This window comes from Lissotriton vulgaris, chromosome 3_1 (assembly GCF_964263255.1).
Source record: "Lissotriton vulgaris chromosome 3_1, aLisVul1.2, whole genome shotgun sequence".
NCBI lineage: Eukaryota > Metazoa > Chordata > Amphibia > Caudata > Salamandridae > Lissotriton > Lissotriton vulgaris.
In genome coordinates this window covers 2,095,851,396-2,095,876,041 of record NC_141689.1, presented here as the reverse complement: position 1 = coordinate 2,095,876,041, position 24,646 = coordinate 2,095,851,396, and the positions used below count along the sequence as shown (strand labels likewise).

At 44.3% G+C, this 24,646-nt stretch overlaps 1 protein-coding gene across 2 annotated transcripts in view; it reads right to left on the bottom strand.

Annotated features, from left to right (window-relative positions):
- Positions 1 to 487: 487 nt before the first annotated feature.
- The window catches only part of CHIC2 (cysteine rich hydrophobic domain 2), a 174,208-nt gene continuing 150,049 nt past the window's right edge, over positions 488 to 24,646 (bottom strand). For both annotated transcript variants that reach the window (XM_086962642.1, XM_086962643.1), the window contains 3 exons: positions 14,480 to 14,536; positions 14,255 to 14,314; positions 488 to 2,331 (listed from right to left, as the gene is read on the bottom strand). In XM_086962642.1, coding sequence (XP_086818768.1) covers positions 2,281 to 2,331; positions 14,255 to 14,314; positions 14,480 to 14,536 — 168 coding nt within the window. In that variant the 3' untranslated portion in view covers positions 488 to 2,280. The remainder of the gene's footprint in view (positions 2,332 to 14,254; positions 14,315 to 14,479; positions 14,537 to 24,646) is intronic.

The window sequence follows — 24,646 nt, the reverse complement described above, 5'->3', positions numbered from 1 at the left end:
GATAATTTAGTGCACTGAAACTAGCTATCAAAGATGAACCAATAAAAACAAATGATTGACAATTGGAAGTTTCAAATGTGCAGAAAAAGAACTCTGCTATTTCAAAACCAACCAGCTTCTCATACAATGAAAGAAAGACTTGGGCAGAGGGCGCATCAGGAGGCAAAGCCTTGATGACATGTGATCCAACTGAAATTTTTATTTGTTTGTCGGAATCGCTGCAGCTATGACATTCATGAGAATGAAGGCAGGGTACTCGTCATATTAGCAGATGGATTACTAAACGAGCGTCGATATGCAGGTAGAGACAGTGTTATTACATAACCATCCATAACCATGTTAAATGAGCTAAGAACTCTGGAGCTTAATGCATGCTTGACTGGTAACAAGGAAACTGGACCCTTAACACAAAACAGAAATAAATTATAACAACTGCCTTTTGAGCCGAACATGTCAATATGAAGAATGATTTAGGCAACAATGGAAATCCATTTTATAGATACTTTTTATTCAATTTAAAATAAATGATAATACAAACGTGAGTTGTTCGTAATCACAATAAACCAGTTAGGATTGGGTATATATTCACTTCGGAGTATGTTATAGTCTCAATGTGATTAACAGGATAACAAACAAAAGTCAACAGAAGAATTTCAAAGACATCAAAATGTACATTTTTTCTAAACTCAACAAATATACTGGAGTAGAAATAAAAGCAACAACACTTTGCAAGTGTAAATATTTAGCCAAATACAGAATAAGTGTAAACCAAGAACAATGCATCTCAAAAGAAAATTTGTAAACTTTCTAGCTAGTGCCTCCTGTCAAACAACTGTGGAATAAGTACAAGTGACTTCACTGTTAATGGTGAGAAATTAAAGAAGATGCAATGTTTGGTGGATAAGAAGTACACGCATGTTTTCCAAGCACTCAAATGTACAAGGTTAAAAAAACAAAAGTAGACACGTGAAGAGGAAGGTTATGTTTGTAGTGGTGTTAAATGTATGGCTACATTGAATATTGCGCAAAGCATATTTGTTTAAAACGTTTTCACATTGTTGCTGAACAGTACTGCTGCATCACCAGGAGATTTCAGCACATTTTTTGTATTATTACAGACTTTCAAGCATAACATACAAATGGATAACCAATTGTCCATTAGGCTACTAAAATACGTGGAGATACAGCTTATACAAAAAAGATTGCTATACACAGAAATAGAACTGGCCCGGCCCAAGCCCACATTACATAGCCACATTTTTAATAAAAATGCTTGAACTGTGTGCAGTATATACAGTTTACACAACCTACCAAATTCTAGGATTCAAAATATATCCATTGTCCAATTTATTTCTAAAGGTCTCATCTGCATTTAATGCAGTTACCCTGTTAAAACGTTAGCTTTGTGAGATGCTGTATGGCTTCTGTCAATGGAAAGACACCTTTACCAACATTTCTCATCCACCATTTTCCCTACGACAGAAGACAATACAAGAAATTACTTTTACTGGCTGTTGTGTACCAATAGAAATGGTTGTACTACTCTCTACACAAGAGATGAACGCCATCAGAGGGAAGTAAATATATGAGGTGTCAACAAGGAGTTAACCTGGCCAAAGAGAACCATATCAAGTTGCAATCCTAGTGCAAGCCTGGAATCTTCAGTGCTAGATACCAGGTTTTGCAGGCCAGTAATTCCTGTTCAATTAAAGACTGTTTACCTTATTTTAAGTAGAACCAACGCAGAACCAGCTGACGGTATCCCCTTATCAAAGACTAGATTCCATATGTTGTGATATTTTTTGCCCCAAAATATTACTTAACAAAATGTAGCTCACTACTAGTGACTGGTCGGCACCAAAATCAAAATATTAAAGTAAACATTCCGAAACAAAATTAATAAAAATCCCATGATAAAAATTAAATTGCAATAGTCCCACTTCATCAAACGGATCCTCAAAGATCTGTAATTCCTTTAAGTGCATGGAGATGGAGCAGCACGTTTACTTAAAGGCTTCTTCTGGCTGCTTACTTCCACAGGTAAGATATATGTGGCCAAATATTATGTGCATCAGAATTCATTTCCATTAGGAACATTGTATTTATCTGTCGTTTTGCATAAAATCAGACTTGAGACACATCCATGCTTTGGACGATCTATTAAAAAAAGACCACACGACTCTGTAGAACCAATGCTATGTCACCACCAGGAGAGCACCTAGCAAGGCACCATTGGAAAGACAACATACTTGGAAAAGTCTCTAGAAATTCAGGAATATGCTAGTCTGGTCGAAAGATTGGAGTCTTTGGTAAAAATTCTATGAGGATGACCTGAAAAAGAAGAATTTAACACTATATTAACACCTTTGTCACACATCTTAATTGTAGAAAACATGCATATGCAGTATCCTGCTAACCACGTTTAAGAAGAAACACACAAGCAAGAAAGCACAGACCAAGATAGCATGCATAATAAACTAGAATAATGAATTTGGAGACTATTATGAGCTCAGATCTGTCTGCACTCTATGCTATTGAACGACAGCTCCCCAGTGTTCCTTTTTTTTCTCACACGCCTTCAGACTATAGCTCTGACCACGTTAGATTTGGGTGGTAATTTGTACAGATTTAAAGGGAAGAATACTGTTCCGAAAAGCACCGACACCGAAACGGTTCTAGGTACTTCACTGAATTATATTCACAATATATTTATTCTTCACTGGTGCCAACACCGCACTTCTGTTAAGCAAGTGTAAATTGAACCACAAGTTTATTAAAAAACGTGCTCTGGGTCAGGGCCGAACTGGCCCTTGCGGGCACCGGGCAATCCCCCGGTGCGCCGCAAGGGTGGGGGCTGGTTTTGGGCCCCTGGGGGCCATTTTTGTTACAGGGCCGTTTTTTCGGCCCTGTAACAAAATCGGCCGAAAACTGGCTCGGTCGCACCCCCAACCTCCACCCCGGTGGGCCGACCGAGCACTGTGCCAGAGCCGGTTTTGGTTTCCAGTCCGGCCCTGCTTTGGGCACTTAGGTCTTTGATGCATCTGAAATGCTAACATCAAACAAGGTACGTATAAGTAAATGTAAAAATAGGCAAAGAAGGGAACTATTACAATTAAAGATGGCGAAATCCTTGAGCAACTGGAATGGATAAGGAGAAATAAGTGGAAGGGGTAGAAATTGAGCGAGATAAGAAACAGAGGAGAGAGTTCAGTTTTTTATAGATCCATCAACTTTCATTACCTATTCTTTTTTTTAATTCGTTTTGCAAGTATTGTCGATGGACTGTTCACTTAAGTAATCCTTTGATACTTCTATTTAGGATTATATTTTAAAAGCAGTCCATCTATGCATCTTTCTCCACAAACTGCACACCAAGTTGACCTTCGAATACAAAAGCTACAATGGAGCACCACAGTTCAGAAAAAAGAATACAGAAATCTGCTAGGGGCCACGTCTATCACGTATGTTGAGACTGACTGCTTTAAGAGCCAATTTCTTCACAGATATGAGAGATATCCTGAGATACTGGTCCGAAAGACATGACGTGTTCCCACAGATTACATCATCTTTGAAATGTTTGTTGTAAAAAGACTCCTTAGCAAGGATACGGAGTAAACTGGATAGACCGTAGTCTGCTTTTATGTTGTAGGGCTATCAAAACTACTTTGAGCGCACTATAGACGTAAATGATTCGGCTCGATCTTAAGTGTAAAAAGCAACTTTCAGGTAGGGGAAGTAAAGGCAGTTCCATTTGAGGACAATCTGAGTGACCAATCAATTTTATTTGTTTCAGCTAATATGCCATACAAAAATAGGTTCAACAATCAGGTAAATATTTAAAAGGTAAATACATCATTTAAAGTTGATGAAAAAGTTAAAATCTTATCTCATTAGTTTCTAAGCAGAGAAAATACAAGATGCAACCGGAGAAAATATATTTTCAGCACAAAACCAGGGTCTATCTACAGGATCTTATGGTATATTTCAACAAGCATTAAAAACGACAAAAGGTCTCGCCTTTCATTAAGTTAAAGCCATTTGCTTTGCTATACAATACCTATTGCATTTTCAATGCTTGTTATTTTTTATTTTGTGTCTTGTCTGTCCACGCTCCTCCCCTTGCCCCGCCACTGTATCAATAAACAGGCTGCTACTGCTGTATGGAATGGAACAGGAAGACCTGGAGTAGGAGTACTGACTGTCAACACAACATATCATAAAAATACACTGCAACAACAGTATCTAATACAACAAAGTACACCAGAGCTTACACAGCATAACACAATGAAATACTACACACCATACAACTGCATAACATCACACAACATACCACATAATAATAACGTACGATCCTATAACATACCATGCAATTCCATTTTAACCTGCTCACAAGAGCCCTCTTACACATGCACACCTACATACTACTCCTTTTCTCCCTCACTGTGGTAATCACAGAGTAACACAGTTCATTTCGAAGAAATTGTGTATTTGTGAATCACCTTTTCTCAATGAACCTTGGTCAAAAACACAACTCAAAACTCCAAATGCAAGTCTGAGTCAGTAACAAAGTAATACAAAAAAATTAGTCTCCGACTTCTCCTGTCACCCTGACAGACTCCCCCTCCCTCACGCCCAGGCCCTACTACTGTGAGAAGAGACCCTGCCCCCGCCCCCACCCCCACTCGGCGCCCCCACTCCGACCCTCTACTTGCAAAGTGTGGTAAACTGAGTTGTCTAGTCGGGACAGCAGGTCTAACCGTCGCTGCTGCGTGTGCATGATGCTGAGCACCAGCATGGCGCCTTGAATCCCGCTCTACAGCGTCTTGCAGTACAGACCTCGTTTGCCCAGTTCTGAGGCTCTAAGGTGCTGTCCACCAACCCATAGGCCCAAAGCCCGTCCTTGGTACGTAGGCTCTGCTGTGTTTAGGCCTAGCAGCTAGAAGCCCGTTCAAACGCTCCTCGCTGCTCATCCGGGCTAATAGTTTAGCAGTGACTCTGTGCCAGGATCCTGGCTGGCGAATTGGCAGTCTCCGCCACAGATAGGCACCCCTCAGACATCTTCATAGACACCATCACCACAAAGAGCAGAAAATCCTTGGCAGCCACAGGGCAGCCGCTCTGGCAGTTTGGTAACTTGCACCAAAGGAAGAGCAGGCAGCAGCTGGCAAGTGCTGGACAAACATATCCGGTATTCACAAAAATGTGCAGGAAACGTGCAGAATGCGCGGGAAGATGCGGTTCAGTCCCTTTTAAATTCTCCGACGACTAACTACCGAATAAAAGTAGAACTAAGCACCTACTAAAAGGTGAGGATGTGGCCTAACGGCTAAAGCTCTCGAACTTTGACTCTGAAGAACCTGGTTCGATCCTCAGCAGGGACACGCAACATCCTGCGATTCTGGGCAAATCAATTACTTTCCCTTACAAAACAAGCTGCATGCCGCGTGTAAGCAACAAATAATCCAGGTTGCGCTCAACGTGTTAAATCCTCGTTTCCCTAGTACTGCTGGTCACTGCAGACAGCACAAAAAAACTGTAATTAAAAAATAAACACACCCTAAACATCTGCAAAATAATAATTATAAAAAAAAATAAACACACCCTGAACGCGTTAAATTCTCATGTCCCTAGTACTGGGGTTAAATTAATTTAAAAAGCGTCAGCAGCCCAAGTGAAATAGACTAGAAACACTGGCAATACACAGACAGTAAATAAGATGATCGCAGCAAAAACACAGAAGTGGATGCCTGTTTGTGCCCTGAGGGAACTGCAGGACAGCTGATCGCAGAAAAAAGACAGAAGTGGATGCCTGCTTGTGCCCCGGGGGAACTGCCAGCAAAAATAAAGCAAAGCACACACGAAGCGGCATTTTCGTTGCTATGGCAACAAAATGGCGTGGGACTGTCCACAGTCACTACGGACACGCGCATGCTGTTTGCTATCGACAAATGGCAAGAGCAGTCATGTTTGTCCATGCAGACGCGTGCATGAAAGCCCTCGGCAAATTGATCCCAAAAGGTACTCACAATTGCCTATTTTAGTGTTTTAATAGAAGCTTATAGCCTTTTTTTCAGTCCCTGAACATTTCTTCTGCCATCAAATTTAGAAGGTTTCTTCTCAGAGCTTCCTTCAATACCCATTTCTCCATTAGACATTAATCACCATACTATTCCAGCTTATTCACATTAGTTTTACATGGTTTCTAAGAATGGTATCCTTTTGCCTTAGATGGGGGACCAAGCTTATCAGGGTCTCAAAAGAATACAGGGTTTCTGCTGCCATCCCTGCATTTTCCCTTAGGTTACGGATCGATTTCAATTTTTTCCTTGAAGGTCTCATCTAGATTAAAGTTTTGAATAGTCATAATAGTTGGTTGCCAACTTATTCTATCACGTCAAGACTTTATTGCCATATTACGAGATGTCAAGATGGTCTCTATGTAACGGTGCATGTATTTTGGGTCCTGCATAAGAAGTATTACAATTAAAGGATCATGATCAATTTTCAAATTCACACGTGTGTCACTGACAAGGTGCCATCATTCAATGCTAATAAAAATATAGTTGATCTGGCTTGCACAATTATTTTGCTGTTTGTTTCCCTGCTGGGGTGTCTGATATAGTTGCTTTCTCTCCTATTTGGTGGTGAAGGGCAACCTTCAAATTAGTTAAGTCATTTACAGCTGCATCATTAAAAGTGAAGACATTAACAAATCCAAAATTCACTTTAGTGTTATACCCGTTGTGTTTTAAATTCTGTTTCTCCAATTATTCCGGGATTCAGTGGTATAAATCCTCTATGCTTGTGGAGATTTGTATGCACTACTTCGCAAACGCAACTTTACTGGCCAAGACTTCTCTTAGCAAGATGTAACTAGACCATAAAGTCTCTGTAGGCTCAGTTTGCTAACTCGATCTCTTTTCCAGGGATTTCACCTATAGAATCTTCTGAGCATGCACGTTTCAGACTTGGATATGTCTGAATTATTTTCAAAACGTTTTCGTCTTCAAGACATCATAGCTTCTTCTAGAAGAAGGGCCCCAGTATGCCCGTAGCGCTGCGCCGATCTGTCCAGGTCGATATTGAAGACGAAATTAAGGTCATCTTTCCATCTTATCCCCCCAAAATCAAAACCCGCCAATTCTGGGAGGCTATCACCTCCGCCACAGCTCGCTTGAGAAAGCTTTCCTGACTATCACTGGGGGAATACAAAGAGGCCAAAGTAAGGTTGAAGTCTGCCAACCTCATCCAATATGCTAACAGCCTCTCTTTTATGTCAGCCAATTTAGAGCCCACAATGCCTTAAAAGGAATGGGAAACGAGAATAGCCACCCCATCTGTTTTTTTAGCGGCGGAGCACAAAAACTGTTGAAGGAAGCCCCAAGATTTAAGCCTGTGCCAAGTTCCAGGTACCAAATGTGTCTCCTGCGGAAGACAAAGGTCAACCCCAGTCTGCTACAGGTAAGAAAAACTCGCACTGCGCTTCATCGGGTTGTTGAGACCCTTCACATTAGGGTGAGGACCTTCACCTTATTGTGTGGGGAAGGGACAGTGAGATGACGCAATGTCAGCGGACCAGGTCCCTAGATGAATCTCCCGCAAGTGAAACCAAAATGGGCACAGGAGGGCGGCATGCGTGTGAGGACTTAAAGCATAATGAACCCATGTGAAAGTGACTACTCCCACAACAAGAACCTCAACTGTGAACCATATATTAACTCAGTCCCGAATTTACTGCACTGACAGAGGCCAGAAATGTCCAGAAGGAATCCCAGGTCATTAGAGTCCCTCCCACTTGTCCTGGAAGGGCCTACCCTCCCCCTCCCTATCCCCACACCCAGGGAGCCCCCCCACCCCCCTTGCTGGAAGTGTGGAAGATCAGCAGGTCACATGCATCTCATAATTTCCAGCTGGGCAGGTTCGCTAGCCAGGTGTCCAACACTACTTGCCACTCTATGGCTAAGGTTGCTCGGTCCGAACGCAGTCCTTTAGGGGAGGCCGAGCCCCTGTGCCAGCGGAAACATTTCCGGGCATTTTGATCACCAGGCTCTTTAGTGGGCACGCCTCCTCCATTTCTGCGATATTCAGCATCAGCCTTAGGAATTGCAGCTGATGCAATTTCCCCTTCCATCGGAAGACTAAGTGGAACCGGTACCCCCAGGAATAGGAGACGGTGTCATCTGTTGGAAGGCATTTCTGTAGGGTGAGGGCCGAAAGATCTTGAAAAAGTGTTGGCATATGCCCAGAGAACTGCAAAGGAATATCAGAGCAACAGGCATTCTCCTGTCACGGTGGGCCTACTCTGTTGACTCAGTTGTATCTCTGTATCAGCTGGTGCGTCGAGGATCTCGAGAACAGGGCACTCACATAAGATGCAATGTCTGTACCTTCCGTTTTAGTTGGTGCTCCTCAAATGCGGAAGTTGTTTCTTTGCAATTGGTTCTCAAAATCCTGTGCGTGTGCCTGCAGGTCAATCTGTTACTCACTGAGGTGTTTTACCTCCTACTGAAGCTATCAAAGTTCCTCATCTATGGTGGATTTATGGTCCTCAAGGGTTAATACGCTTGTTTCCCACCTCCGTCAGGTCGTGGCGGACATCTTTCAAGTCCTGAGGAAGGTCATTTTTTACCATCTGAAGGTCTTCCTAGAGGGAGACAAACAGAGCCTCTAGGAAGGATCTTGTCACCGGTCCCTTGCCGTCATCTAGTCTGCCACCTACTCCAGCTGTGGAGGAGGTGGTCTCTCTGATGAGCCTCCGGCCGGTCTGATAAGCATGTCCTTGAGGGATATCTCCTTCCTCACTCGAGTCGCTGTCATGGTCGCCAAGTTATAGACACCACTGTCCTCTCCGGTCATCAAAACTGCAGGTTGTCATGGGTCTGCCCCCTGGGGATGAGCGATCCCAAGGTGTGGAATGACACCTAGCTACCTGACTGCACTCTATGCAGCAGCATGGCATGGCCCAGCGAGCTGTGCTCATTTAGCCTCCCCACTTTTGCTCCCCCTTCTACGGCACAAATCCTTTGGACTGGGGACCTCCTGTGAGTGTCCAGTCTGGTGGAGAGGCAACAGACAAGACACTGGCATGTGGGTCTAGTGTTAATCGATCGCTCCTCGCAGGCCCCTCACCTGTAGCCACTCATGGGTGGGGCAGAGTAACAGTCAGACAACAGGACACTAGCACCCACCCCCCACCTCTGACTGCAGGGCTTTCGTGTATCACTGGGACAGGTTTTACATGCAATCCAACCTGCTGATAAGTCCACACTCAATTTTACAGGGGCTGCTGATCTCGAGCCAGGACCCGGTTAGCAGCAAGCAGCAAAGCATAAGCACTCCTACGGTCAGCAGGACGCTGGCTCCAGAGCCGGAACAGTAGTGCAGTGCCCCTGATATCAGCCTGCACCTTTCTTCATGCACTATGGGGAAGCACTGGCACAGTGGTGGATCGAAAGTTGCCAATTTCCATCAGCAGTGATCAATTGGGGAGCAAGTGACTCACCAATCTTTACTGTAGCCACAGTCTGTTATAGGCCTGGAGCATGACATAGGGCCAGAGACTCTGACGGCACTTTAGTCTGTCTAAGGAGGGTGTCTGGCAGTAGCACATAATATACCGCCTACGGCCAGGTACTGCATCACAGTGCCTGCCCTTTCACCATGGCAAGCCTCCTGTCCCGGGTCTACAGGAGAGCACTGGCACTAACGGAGAAGGGGGTGGAGGGAGATGGTCAGGTGCTTGCCGCGGACGTCTGGTCAGAGGAAAAAGCAGCAGGCTCGATGCGGTCAGGCAGGCTTCGTCAGGTAGTAGAAGTGCCCTCTGATGCCACCAAGCGCTCCCCACATGGCTCTCACCTTGAGCTTCGTGCAGCTGGTCCTGCAATGTTGTTCGACATATTGTTAGAACCAGGGGTTGATTCTCAGTCGACCCCGCCAAGCTCTCAGCAGCTACCTCTTCGTGCAGCTGTTTCCCGTGGTGATCCTGGAACTTCCACCGGCCCTCACATCTGGGTCCCCTCTGGCAGCTGTCCTCACATGCAGGGCAGTGCACAGACAAGATTAGTCATGCTGGGACTGCCGTCATCTTGTACCTTTCCCTGGGGGCCATCGAAGGTTCTAGGCATCCCCTGCCAGTGCCCTTTGGTGCACGTTGGAGTCTCTATGGTGGTACTGGATGGCAGGCCCCGATAGCAGCAGGCAACGTAAGGACTGGAAGGCATGTTCAATCCGTCTGCCATATTGTATACGCCCCCTTCCCACCTTTAAAAAAATATATATATATATGTAATCACCCTGTCAATTGCTCCCCTCAACTTTTTTCCCCTTTAATTTAAATTTTTAAAAACTTTTCGAGAATGTCCAGCAGCTGCATTCTTTCTCTATAGGTCTTTTGACACAACTTTTTATTTATTTGTTTCTAATTAACTAGGTTTACCATCTTGGAACATATACATGAATAAAAATAAATCCTAGTTTTTTGCTTTGAGTAACACTCTGAGGACAGCACTTTGGTCAATGCAAAATGTCCACTTTTATGCTGTTTCTTAAAATACTTTGGGAATTGTAACTTTCTTGAAATGTTTCTAAAACTGGAGCTAGAATAGTAAATAAGCCTACTGGACAATTTTGAGGGAAGTTGCACATTCTCCTAACAGTCTAGGATATGTTTTAGAATAGTAAATTTGACATCTTGTTGTCCAACACGCCCACAGCTACTCTGCGCGGGCAACTCAAAGTAAAAAACACAAACGTGGTGTCATGACATAGGGTTGCCAGTTTGACTTTTATTGGCTGATGTGTTCAGAAGCACTAACAACGAGCCCCTTCTTTCAGATACTGAAAAGCATAGTAACTAGCAAAGCCAAAGTGTGGACTGAAGCCTTTCAAATGCTTTAAGTATTGGCTGTGCTGCGAGTTTTTTCAAGGAACCTTATTAGATGGGTGCAACTGAAGAGGACCTTCTTGCATCTCCATGATACGTGGGAAGTGACCCAGGAGACAGAAGCAAAGTCTATTTCTTGCAGGTTTTACCCTTTTCATTGTCGGACAACCAATATTATACAGTATTTCGGAATGTTGCATAAACCAACACTCTATGAGGTGTTAAGCAGCCTTGCGTGGTTTCTTTTGCTATGCTATGCTCTCACGCGGTAATGGAAAAGAGACCGCATAAAAATAGTAAGCAAAAGAAAACTTCCCGACTTTGATATCCTTGGTTGTGGTGTGCATTCTAAACTTACATTCTGAAAATGCCACAATACAAACAGAACTCTTTATTATCAAGTCTGAAAGTTGCAAATATATTCTTGTAAAAACGCTCTTAACATAAAAGAAAACTAATCTAAAACTCTATATCACATACAGCAAAATCACCACCCTCACACAAACCACACAAAAAGGATCCCTGGCAGGATTGGGCTCATCATATTTATTATATTGAATCAAGACTTATAATCATTGGATTCAGCTTCACTGACCAACTGCAATAGCAACATTCTACCATGATAAAATAAAAGAATCATTGGATGCGGCCACACGGCACCCAGATCACGAAAGAGCTAAGTGGCCATACAAACGGCAAAATTATGCTTTACAAATGCTAATAACTTGACGCAAACAAAGCAACATTCTTTTACCCCTTTGAAAATATGCTGCATTAGCCATACGGTAAGGAGCATGTAGAACTGAAAGTGAAAACACCTACAAGAGACAAACCAATGGCTTACATCAAATCAGAACAAAAAACCCGTTTTATAAAGATGCAAGGGCCTGTGGCAATTTTTGAGAATCTCAAGAGAAATGCACAACAGTTGTTGGCTACTAAGCTGATAACTGGCATTTAATTCTCTACATTTTACAAATCTGTACATAGCGCAACAATGTGAGAAATAGCAGTGTGTCTAGTCGTTGTTGCAATGTTGTGGTTGAAATATCAACCTGTATAAATATCGCATACACATCGACTACTACTATATCCTAAAGGTAATTGTGCAATTGAGAACAGTTAATCTATACTTTCCCATAGATGCTTACTTTAACAACATGGATGGTAGTTAGGGGGATACAAAATGCGCATAATTTCGTTTTGTGTAATTCTGCAAGATTTTGGAAAAATTATGCAAAATTATATTCAATGCAAATCTGACATTTTGCGTTGAAATCTGTTTTTAAAAATGCCGAAAAAAACATCCATTTGTTTGCGTTCTGCTTGTTTGCGTTGTTCCTTTGATCTCGCAATAGGATTTTTACCCTAACTGCTTGTAATTAAGTGACAACTAATAATTCTGGGGCTTTTTAGGAACAATCATAACGGGAAATGCTGGAAATTATGCTGGAGTACCAAAAATTTAACCCCAGTGGTAATTAATATTGTAAAATGCTAAGTCCATACTTCGACCACAATATTGTGGTATGCATCTGTTATAAAGACCATGTTTGCTTTCTAAGCCTGAATAAACATCATTGATATCTTTACAGGAAATATTTAGTAAATTATTCATATGACTGAAACGGAGAGAGACCTCAATTCCAAGCACCCAAGCTAGAAACCTACATGAAGGGTGCTGTCTTTTCAGCTAAATACAACAGCGGAAAGCAAAATATGGATTAGGAAGTCTTGCAACAATAACTTACTGCGTAATCACTTTCACTCAGTGATCCTCTTTAGTCTACCGTTCTCACCCAGGGCAAAAAACGTGTCAATGATGGGAGATTAGCGTTCAAAAATAACTTTGCTCTCCTTATTAAGGGCTCCTTGGCCCCTCTAACGTTTAACAAACAAAGCTTTTCAAAATGTAAGTTAAGCCTTTTAACCAGTTGTGAAATCATTGCTCGAATGGCACAATTAACAATGACCACTTTGAAATGATTAAGGGCTGTTTTTTCAAGCTATCATGCTACTTTTATAGAGGTCACCTTATCTGAAATCTGCTTTAGTAAAATAACCTCATGGATGTGGAATGTTTTAATAATAATTCTAAGGGCAAAAAACATTTTGGTCAATAATGAAGACATACGACCTCCATTTCTACAAATACCTGAACCCATAAACTTTCTTAGATCTATCAATTTCTACTGAAGGCATTCTAATCAAATCTCTCATCATCATAAATTAACATGTTTGATATAATAGACCGCATTACAAAGCCCTAGAGCATTCATCCCTTTCAATGACGATGCTAGGTACAAAGGCTGTACTTGAGAAAAAAGTCTTTTATGTTTAAGGGTAGAAATAGGAGTGCACAGCATTCAATGGTAAAAGTGAAATGTTAACAGAGCAACGCTTATTTGAAGGCAATTTTGAACCATTAAATGTAGTTTTAATTGGAATTTTCATGCACTTTATGGCGGTTGCATTGTTTCAACGAATAAAACAAATCTTGTGTTTAAAAAGTGTGAAGGCAGCTTAAATGTCACAAACTTCTATTATAAAGGTAAGAGGGGTTAACCCTTTAAACTTATCAATGAGCAGGGGAGAATCCATGGCATCTTTAACAACTCTCTGAGAAGCTAATACCTAAGCTCAGCTTCAAAAATGCTTCCTAAAGGCAATCTTCCTTAACCTAAACCTTTCAACTGCTTCCACAGAAATAAAGAAAAAATAACAATAAAAATAATTGAAGTGCCAACGATATAAACCAATTCCAAGTTGGTCTTCAAAAATCACAAACCTATTGTAATGCGCATCTTGAAATGATAGCTGCAGCTACAAATAGAAGTTTATTTGCGGATTTCCTTTGATAAAAATATTTTTTTTAAGTAACAAAGCTTTTTACGTACGGTGTTAGACATACTATCTAGCCAGTGGGGGCGTGCAGCTGATAAAACCTAGAAGGGGCACTATTGCTGAAACTCCAGCAGCTTTGGATAAAAGGTCTTGTCCCATACTTAGATATGGCCACTTTATAAAATGCTAATCAAGTCTCCGACTTGCTGCGTAACCAAAGTTGTGATTCTTCTTTATACAGCATCAAAAATTTCACACCCCATCAATGCACGCCTGAAGCCATTTTATTATGGCAATTAATTTATTATTTTTCACAGCACAGTGAAGCCTTGTTTTCAGGTCATTCATAACTTTATAAATCAGCTCGGTGCATGAGACTGGGCATCTGCAGAACCGTAGAAAATCTTTCCACTCAGGCGATTAAGCGTTTGACACCTTGGCTGATTAATAATCGTGCAAAGAATGAGATCAGAAGCAAAATAAATGGTCATTTAATAGAGAAACTCACAAAACAGCCCTTTAACTTACATATTCCATCATGTTATTCGTTTCACATTTCCTTTTGCTTAGTCTCCAGTGCAAGCACAGCTGGAAAGGAGGGAGAGAAGAAAGAGAAATGAGGTCTATTTTATGGAGCCATACAAGCCAGCCCATTCGTCCACCTTTCATATTTTCTACCCCAACAAAAGCATCTGTTTCCATACTGTGCAATTCAGAGCCCAGCAGTACGAAGCTGCTCCCCGCGGCACTCACCTTGTGGTATAACCTATTGTTTTCCCATTCTAGTAACTTCTCAATCGATCTTCGTGTCTGCAAGACAAATGAGAAATCATTTTACTCCTCACTGCTTTTCGAACAACTGAGTTTTGCAGCTGCTTTGTGTGAAAAGGGGGAGAGGTGAGGGACAGTGACTGAGTGCAGGGTGGTCTGAGGCAGAATCAAAGCTTCTTGGGTGTTAAACAGTAACTACGAAATAGATCATTTGATAGGAAGGCAACTAGTTGGCACAAACGAAAGAACAGTCCCACTACTGTTTTCCCTAAACCAAGTAAGTCCCATACATCTGCAAATGCTTCTGTAACCAACAATGAATAAGATAATACAACTATTTGATCTTACGCGATTCTGTCGCTATAAATATCTGTTCATTTTGTTCTTAAAAGAGAAGACTGAAAACTGTTAACTGAGAAGTACTTGTAGAATCACACGTCACAATGGAGTAAACACAAATAAAATTGAATTTAAAAAACGGTTCAACACGTGACATTTTAGAATGTGTCAAATTCCAGGAAAAATTACAAATGAAATAAAGCGAAACCCCTCGTAAAAATACACATTTTGAAGTAAGCAAAGAAGCGTTAAGGTCGATATTTAAACTGCGACTCTTTATGTATTTTTTTTAAAACAATAAAACCTGCTTGTGGACCAGCATTTAATTAGGCGTAAAACACGGAAGTGGTGGTCCTCTTAAACCATCTCTAGAACAACGGGCCTCCTTTACCCCTGCCTATTGTGAATACTGGAGGCCATTCATGGGCGCAACCTTAGTAGTACCTTACATAAGGTGGGCTACTTGGGAGGCTGGCGTGCATTCACAGTTTTGTGTTAATCAAGCTGGGATAATCAATATTTTTTACCATCAAGAAGTATGAATAGAATACAGCTGCTACAGGAAACCGAACGCTACTCATTCGCCAATGACTCCTCGTGGCTTAACTAATTGCGCAAGAGCCCGGAATGTCAATGAGTTGGTAATGTCAACAGTACACACATCCGCGCTCCCATAATACTAAAAAAAACACATGGCAAACTCAATCGTCAAAGGCGCTGTAAAGACAGCTTTAGCTGGTATGCATTTATGAACGCCCAGTTTGTATTTCAGCCTGGACCTGCACACTAAGGGAATGTTCCAGGCACAAGGACACTTTTTATAGTTAGTCATTAAAATCACATATGTCAGATGTGACTGTAAAAAACACAAGCCTTTGTAATGCAATAGGTCTCGCAGTTAGGCGAGTTTAAGCTATTGGCATTGTAAATGACAATGCCGTTTATGTATGTTTTTAAAACGAAAACAAAAATAAAAGGCATTGTTATTTGCAATGTCAATAGCTCACACTCGCGTAAATGAGAGACCTATTGCATTGCAAATGCTCGTTACACTTGCTAACACAGTCTGTGCATAGTTTGCACCTCATTAGTACCAATTAAACATCCAAATATTGTAAAAAGCAATAGAAAGGTGACAAGGCAACCTTTGCCAAGGGCCTTCCACTACATAGCAACACATGTCGCTGTGATTTAGCAATCGTTGAACCGTTTGAGCTGGAAACAATTTTAGTGTGTTAGAATCTACATATTATGTAGCAGATGATGGATTATGTAGCAGATAATGGATTATCTGGCAAATGCGGCAAATCAAAAATTACGCAAAAAACGCAGTGGCCTCACAATCGCATAATTGAAACCTTGATCTCTGGGCCAAGGCCATCACCCTTCCCAGCAGCTCCGCCTTACTGATCACCGTGTCAGCACAGCACAGAGACCTTCGGCCAAGAAGGGTTCGAGCCAGCAGCCCGTCCCAGCGCCTCAAGTCGCCAGTGTGCCATCCGTAATCTCCAGCTCCACGCATTAAACGCCAGCCGATCTTCCACCTGCTTCCAGGTTACCCCGCTCACCCACGGACCCTTCACCTGCCGAAACTGCAGGTACACCAGCCAGCACACACCTGCACGTCCTGCCCTTCTCACCAAAGCAGGCCACAACCATCTCAGATGCATACTAAACACCCGCTCAGTCCACAAGCACGCCGTCAAACTCAGACCTTCTTGACTCATCCTCCCTGGACGTCGCCTTCCTGAGGGAAACCTGGATGAAAGTCTCCTTGGCACCCGGCATAGCCATAGCCATAGCCGTCCCGGACCGCTACAAGATCACCCGTAGGGACCGAAACATCAAACCAAGAGGAGGAATCGCCATCGTCCACAGGAACAACATCAGAATTTCGACCAACACCGAAGACTCCCTCAGCATGGACGAACACCTACACTTCCAGATCCACATCGATCACACCACCACACTCAGAGGAACCCTTGTCTACAGACCCCAGGACCAGACTACCGCAGTTCAGCGACTCCATCTCCGACCTCATCAGCACGCACGACCTTGCCTCCACAGACTACATCCTCCTCGGAGATCGGAACTTCCACCTCGAGAACGCCAACAGCAACTCCACAACCTTAACTGACAACCTCGGACTCAAACAGCTCGTCACAACACCCATCAACTCCGCTGGACACGCTCAACCCCATCTTCTCCACCAGCAACCATGTTACCTTCAGCCACACCACCAAACTCCACTGGACCGACTACCACTGCATCCACTTCTCATTCGAGAAACACACCGCACACAACCAACCACAACGAATCCCACACCTCAGCTGGAACAAAGTCACTGAAGACCAGCTTTTCACCACCCTTGCCCGAGACCCTCCATCCGAGCCCACTGACAGCAACACAGCGGCCCACAACTTCAAACATTGGATCGAAGACTGTGCCAACACCGTCGTCCCTATCAGGAAACCCTCTAACAGGCGCACCGACACTAGAGCCATCTGGTTCAACGCCGACCTCCAAACTTCCAAGCAAAACTACTGAAGACTCGAGAAGCAGTGGCGCCACGACCAGACAACCGCACATCCTTAAAGAACGCCAGACGCAAGCACCACCAACTCATTCGATCCGCCAAAAGGATCTCCTCAAGGAATGCATTGACAACAACGCACACAACAGCAAAGAGCTCTTCAACATCGTGAAAGTACTCGCCACCTCCAGCTCCAATGACATCCTGCTGTCGCAAGAACTCTGCGACTCCTTTCTTCCACCGCAAGGTCGCAGACATCCACGACAGCTTCGACTCCCAGATAACGACGACAGACGCCAACACCCCCGACCCAACACCCACCAAATACACCGACCTGATGCTCTCCTGGAACAACGTCAACGATGAAGACAACATCAAAATCGTGAACACCATCCACTCCGGCTCACCCTCCGACTCCTGCCCCCACCACATCTTCAATAAAGCAAGCCCCATCGACGCACCCCAACTCCGGAAGATCATCAACAGCTTCTTCGAGACCGCTACCTTCCTGAAGAGCTGGAAACACTCCAAGATCAACGCACTACTCAAGAAACCAAAGGCGGACCCAAAGGACCTCAAGAACTTTTGACCCATCTCCCTGCTCCCGTTGCACAGCGAAAGTAATTGAGAAAACCACCAACAGACAACTAACTCACTTTCTCGAGGAGAACAACATCCTGGACTCCTCCCAATTGGGTTTCCGCAGCAATCACAGTACAAAAACTGCCCTCATCGCCACCACCGACGGCATAAGGGCCCAGCTAGACAACGGCAAAACCGCGGCCCTCATTGTCCCGACCTCTCGGCCGCCTTCGACACCGTCTGCCACCACACCCTACGCACACGCCTCCACGACGCAGGGGTCAGCGACAAAACCCTGAACTGGATCACCTCCTTCCTCACCGGCAGAATACAGAGAGTCCGCCTCCCCCCTTTCTGATCCAAAGCCACCAGGATCACCTGTGGCGTACCCCAAGGATCATCCCTCAGCCGGACCCTTTTCAACATCTGCATGGCACCACTCGCCAACATCGTCTGATTGCACCACCTCAACATCATCTTGTACGCCAACGACACCCAGCTGTCCTCTCCCTCACCAAGAACCCGACCACCGCCAAATCCAACCTCTACGAGGGAATGAAGGCTGTCGCAGAGTAGATGAAGACCAGCTATCTGAAACAGAACTCTGACAAGCCTGAGGTCCTCATCCTCGGCTCCACCCCCTCCGCATGGGACGACTCCTGGTAGTCGGCCATGCTGGGAGCTGCCCCAACACCAACCAACCACGCACGCAACCTGGGGTTCATCCTGGACTCAATGCTCTCCATGACCCAGCAAGTCAACACTGTCTCCTCTTCCTGCTTCAACACCCTCTGTATTCTCCGCAAGATCTACAGATGGATCCCCACCGAAACCAGAAGGACGGTCACCCAAGCCCTATTCAGCAGCAGGCTAGACTACTGCAATGCCTTCTACACGGGAACCAGAGCCAAACTCCAGAAAAGATTTCAACGCATACAAAAAGCCTCTGCACGCCTCATCCTCGGAATCCCTCGCCACAGTCACATCACCGATCACCTAACAGACCTGCACTGGATCCCGGTCAACAAGAGGATCCCCTTCAAGCTCCTCACCCACGCTCAAAAAGCACTCCACAACGCCGGACCAGCATACCTCAACAAATGACTCACCTTCTGCACCCCGAACCCCCAGCTTCGCTCCAAGGACCGCACCACCGTCCCATGCATCCGCCAAATGACCACTGGCAGCAGATCTTTCTCCCACCTCGCCTGCCAAGACATGAACACCCTCCCCATCTACCTGCGGCAGTCCCAGGACCTACTGAACTTCAGGAGACTACACAAGACCTGGCTGTAGATGCTCGTCCCCCACCCCCTCTAGCGCCTTGAGACCCTCACGGGTGAGTAGCATGCTCTACAAATGGATTGATTGATAATTCTAGTGGTCCTGATTATGGGACATGTAGTTTACCGTTTCTGGTTCAACGTACGGGCTGAAGTCCCGGCATGCAAAGTGCGGTTAGCTACAGAGCTAGGGCTGGCTGAGAGTGTGGCCTATAACACGGGCCTTCGCATCAGCTGCGATGGTAATAAAGCTTGTAACAAAACATGAGCAAGCCAGTGTTATTGTGCTGGGAACAAGACTCGCAAAAAGCTAGGGATTGCAGTTCTTCCTGAAAACAGCAGGTAAAATCTGTCCTGGGTAGGTTTTCCATTTGGTTGCAGCCGCACCCTGTGTGAGCCGAGGGAGTGGCCTGCCAGCAGCTATGCATGGCATGTAAGGGAGTTCCTCTGTTTGCTTGAAAGGTGGGTTAATTACTGCCCACCCCTTTAACAGTTTCAATGCCTTGTTCTCACCGGGTCAGCTGGAATGGAGCAGTCCGTGCCCAGGGCCAGAACTCACCCTCCCAGCAGCGCTGTAAGAGGCACAGAGAGCATGTTACTAGCCACTACATCATGGTGCAGTAACTTTCCACAAACCAGCTACCTCTTCATCACTTGTTACAGCCCACAGACCACCTCCCTCTCAATCACTTATAACAGTCCACAGACCAGCTACATCTCAGTGACTTGTAACAGCCCACAAGCCAGAAACCCATCAGCCCCTTATAACAGTCCACAGACCAGCTACCTCTCAATCATTTGTTGCCCATATCCTTGCCTATGACTTTGAATAGCTCTGAGCTAACCTTGGCTAGGTTTGCACTATACAAATTCCGCAGACATACATGCGCCTGGATTGTTTCTTTTCTTAAGATATTCCAGGTAGTGCTGCTCGGATCACAGAGCGCTTCCGAGCACTTTGCAAATACCATTTGTATTGTAGCTGGAGCCCCTCAAACACGAGGTGCTTTGTTTATGAACATATTGAATGAGGTGTGCTGCTGAGACCAGATGGCTGATGCGGCTTGTGACTGGAAGAGTACTTGGTGGCACTGATGTCACTGTTGTGATCTGCAGCCAGCTCTGTGGTTTTAGCCAAGACCACTAGACATGCTGGGACTTGTAGATCCTCCGTTTTCAATATGTGTTTGGGTCTTGTGGTGCCAACACTGTCTGAAGCTCATCCTCGTGACATGGGGGCCAGATGACTGCTTTAATTTCCTTTTTTTTTTTTTACAGTTCGCTTATTTTAAATTTAAGCCACATGCAAAATTGGGTGATTGGCACAGAGCGGCGTGTTTGTTGGGAGGGGCTGCTTGGACGCCAGCTCATATTTCTTCATTTTAAAGTGTCTGATTCATGGAGCTTGTCCGTCTAGCCCCTTATCCAGCCAGCACGAGGACTACCGTCGACCTTGGGTAGAGACGGGCTGTCTGTGCTCTACAGCGGAAGTGTGCATGGCTCCCTGGTTTCGTCTGAGGACAGGGAAAAGACTGCAAGGCTGAGCCACAGGCCCGAAAAGGCCCCCTTTATCAGATGAAAAAGCGTTGAGTGATACAGGTTTTTTGTGCCTTTCAGCAGGACATGGGGCGACGGAACAACCTTTCTATTTATAAATCAGTTTATAAAAAAAATATACCAGTGTTATCTTAAAGTTGTTTTTGACCTCTGCCCTACTAATTTCTGACATTAATGTATACATTTCACAACGTCTTATTAATGAACCTAAAGGTTTGACAGAGAAGAGTGATAAGGAGAAGTTATAATTTGGAACAGCGCCTTAAAGCCCTTCCTGTGGTCACCTGCTGGGGCCACGCTCTGGGTGCACCGTGGATTTGCTTCTACAAACCGTTATTTTGTAGTACTTTACTCTCATTTCCACGTTGATCACTGATTTACGCCAGACCTTGACCAGGAGTCAATGCTTGAGTGCGTCTGTCCTGGAGTTTGGAGAAAGTACATATGGGGAAATCCACAAATTCACTGGTAAGTCGATGGAACAAACCACCTTTCTAGGCCTTACCTGTCCCAAAACACCTGCGCCCCCACCCACAGGGAGAGGTCTTGAAACTTAAAGACAACACGTTTAACAACCCAATTTCAGAGTAAATATGTTAACTTGTATATACTCCTGTTGCATCTTTTTGTCGCGAACCATGGCAGACGGGGGTTACTGAGTCAATGTAAAGTCAGTGTTTTCTTTTAAAAACAAAAGTAATTTACTTTCAAAACACAACACAATAGTGTGCATACAAACTCTGAGGGCTCAAGCAGTGTGAGGGAGTTCCCGGGTACTAACTTTATCCTGATGCGCAACCTGGTGGCCAAATTGCAAAGTAGCAGCAACGTTGTAAGAAACATTCATGTCAGACGTAGGTTCTCAGGCTAATAAAACAAGACAAGTAACAGATGGCCCCCCCTAAAGGTAAGAAATTGCTCTCCGACAGCCGTGAAGCAGACGAGCCAGTCCGGATGAGCCGGTCGAAAGGGAGAAAGGGTAGTGGCGCAAAAGCATAATTTTCAATGGGAAGCCAGCGTTTAGCATTAATGCTGACGTGACCCATTGAAAATGATGGGCGGGGCTTCAAGGCCCCTTCTGAAATCGGCTCTCACAATATCTCTCGCCGAGCGAGCTCTGCTTTCCGCTGCAACGCCAGGCGAGACCTACAAATTGTGAAGGTTCCACATAAAAAGGGCTACATGGGTTGTCACCGTTTGTAAAACGAATGAGGTATGAGTACCTACAAAACATCTGCGAACATATTAAAAGTGAGTATACAGTCCAAGTCGTCCAGTATCGGCAGCTTATCATGTCTGAATAAAGACCACAATTACCTTATGTAACATTATGTGCAAATGAAAGCAAGAGGCAATAAAAGCAAAGTCAATGTTGCGGGTAAGCTTTCAATGATATGCACAGAAAGGATATAAATAGGTTTTATAATGGTTTTCAAGATTGATATTATAGACCAGATTCACAGAGGTTTTCTTAAAAAAGTAAGAAATCTACAGACCAGGGTTTAACAAAGACTCATACATAACCCCTATGGAATGCTTGAAAATCTGTGCAAGTGTTAGATTTGCGTACATACTCCTATTCCTCCATGTGCACTCCCGTATGAGTGGTTTGCATGGCACACAATTTGCACGAAAGTGGTGGTCGAAAAAATATTTGGCAAATTTATTTATTTTATCTACTTTTTTTCCTTTGGAGAAACTGCACTTCCCACCTGAAAAGGTACATAAAACTCCTGTTTTAGGAGTCAGACATACTTATTTCCACATTGGACGTAATCAGTAAAATGAATAGTCATTATTTTACTATTTTATGGATATCATTGGACTTTGCATGGACACCCCAACAGCAGCTCCCCATTTCCCACCTGTAACGCTAAATACTATGGGTAATCCGCAAAATCAAAATCTGGTCACTTTTTTGTGAAGAGAGAGCAAATCTGTGCCCCTCCACCAGACCTTCTAGGATGGGGGTAACTAATGTCTCTAAGCACACGCAGGGAGGGGGGAATAGGGATACAGCAGATCCAGGCCTGGAAGTGTGAGCTTAAGTGGTGTAAAATACTCCAAGAAGAACCTGGTTGGATAAGAGTGGATTCAGAGTGGCCCCCGGACATAGTGGTCTTGTGGCAGTGCTATGGTAATTTGAAGAATTCAGGAATAAACATATGCTGCCCACGCCCCAGTACAATGCTAGGGAGACCGTATCGAACCACTTTGTACCATTTTGGCAGTTGGGGGCAATAGTGTCATCGGCAATGATATATTTCTGTGCATAACTCTAGGAAATCCCAGCTTGAGGAGCAAACAAGGAATTGGAGCCGGAGTGAGTCAATTCTGCTGCACCTCACTTTGACAGGGATCCCCCCTACCCCCCAAGCATTCCCCACATCTTACAATTAGGGGTGGGCACAGCGCTCAGAGTTTCACTCCATGGAGTTACATGAATCCTATGCAAGATTTTGCGGAGTTCCGCGAACGGGCAGAAATCTGCACGTCACACTACTATGCTGGTTTTTTTGCACTGGGAGCTTGTTCCGTTAACGGCACCACGAGGCGCACCGGAGGGTGCTGCTTCTTTGCTGCCATTTGCACGTTTTCTACTCAAGCCACAGCTTTCTCACAGTGAATGGTCGCAACCAACTGCGTTGTAAAAATGTCGCCAGGGGCCCTCCTAGTGCCCGAAGATCCCACTAGGGGATGCCAATTCTCGGTCACGCTTGCCAACCTACTGTTGGTAAGCTGCGCGTGAGATAAAAAAACTCTGCCATGCGTGGTTGACAGAGTTTTACCAGAACTGAATTTCTCATCCACACCTACTTACAATATGAATCTTTTATTTCAAAGAATGTAACTAAGGGTGATGGTGGAATTAACAATGGGGTTGCAGGCAGATGAGCAAAACCAGGTACGCAGAGTGTGGGAGATTGGGACCAGAACTGGGGAAACCCTCCATAAGCCATCCCATCTCTTCCTTTTGATTTCTTTACTCAAACTCAAATCTAGGCTGCTTCTCTTAAAAATCGTTCAACCTACTATCTCTGAGAACACTGGAGAAAAAATTGCACTATCCTCTACCAGCTATTTGTCACCTGTCGGCAATCAGTAACTGTAAGTAATTGGATTATTATTTGAGTTGGGCGACTTTTGACCTCAATGAATAATCTCAACCCATGTCAGAGTGACCTTTAAAGTCACTAAATTAACCTGAGCTTAACACCATGGTAGCTATGGCGCAGAGAAGACAGGCTTAACTTAGGCCGTTGTGTAAAGTATTTACGCAGCTACAAAACAGTAATAAAGTCAAAATGGAAAGCAATAAAAATCCCAAGATGAATGAGTAAAACCTAATAAAAAAATGACATTCAATAAGTGGAGCCACAGAAATGCACTTTTAAAGTTTCAAGTAGGAATAGCACCAAGAAGTTAAATGGGCCAATGATAGTCAATAGTCGCAGTTGAAAAGGCCAGTCTTATGACCCTTGGAGTTCACTTCTTTGTCCTGGAAACACGAGGGAGCAGGTCCAGGCCTTCAGGGCTCCCCTCAGGTCACATACAGACCGGTACTCTTCTTCCTCAGGTCAGCAGTGTTCCGAAGTGGGTGCCTGGAGGTGATCCAATTAAGACCGACACTGGCTAATGGGAAGGAATGACTCCTAGACATGCCCTAACTAATGCAGTAAACATTCCATGGGCAACCACTGCCCACTTTGGGCATTGTCAAGATTGTCAAAGTCACCGGCTGTGGGGGGTGTGTTTGTGTGTGTGCGTGGGGGAGGGAGGGGGGGGGGGGAGGGTAGGGGCTGTGCTATGGTAATCCTAGTGTTCTCCCACAAGGAACACTAAAATTCAGTTTGG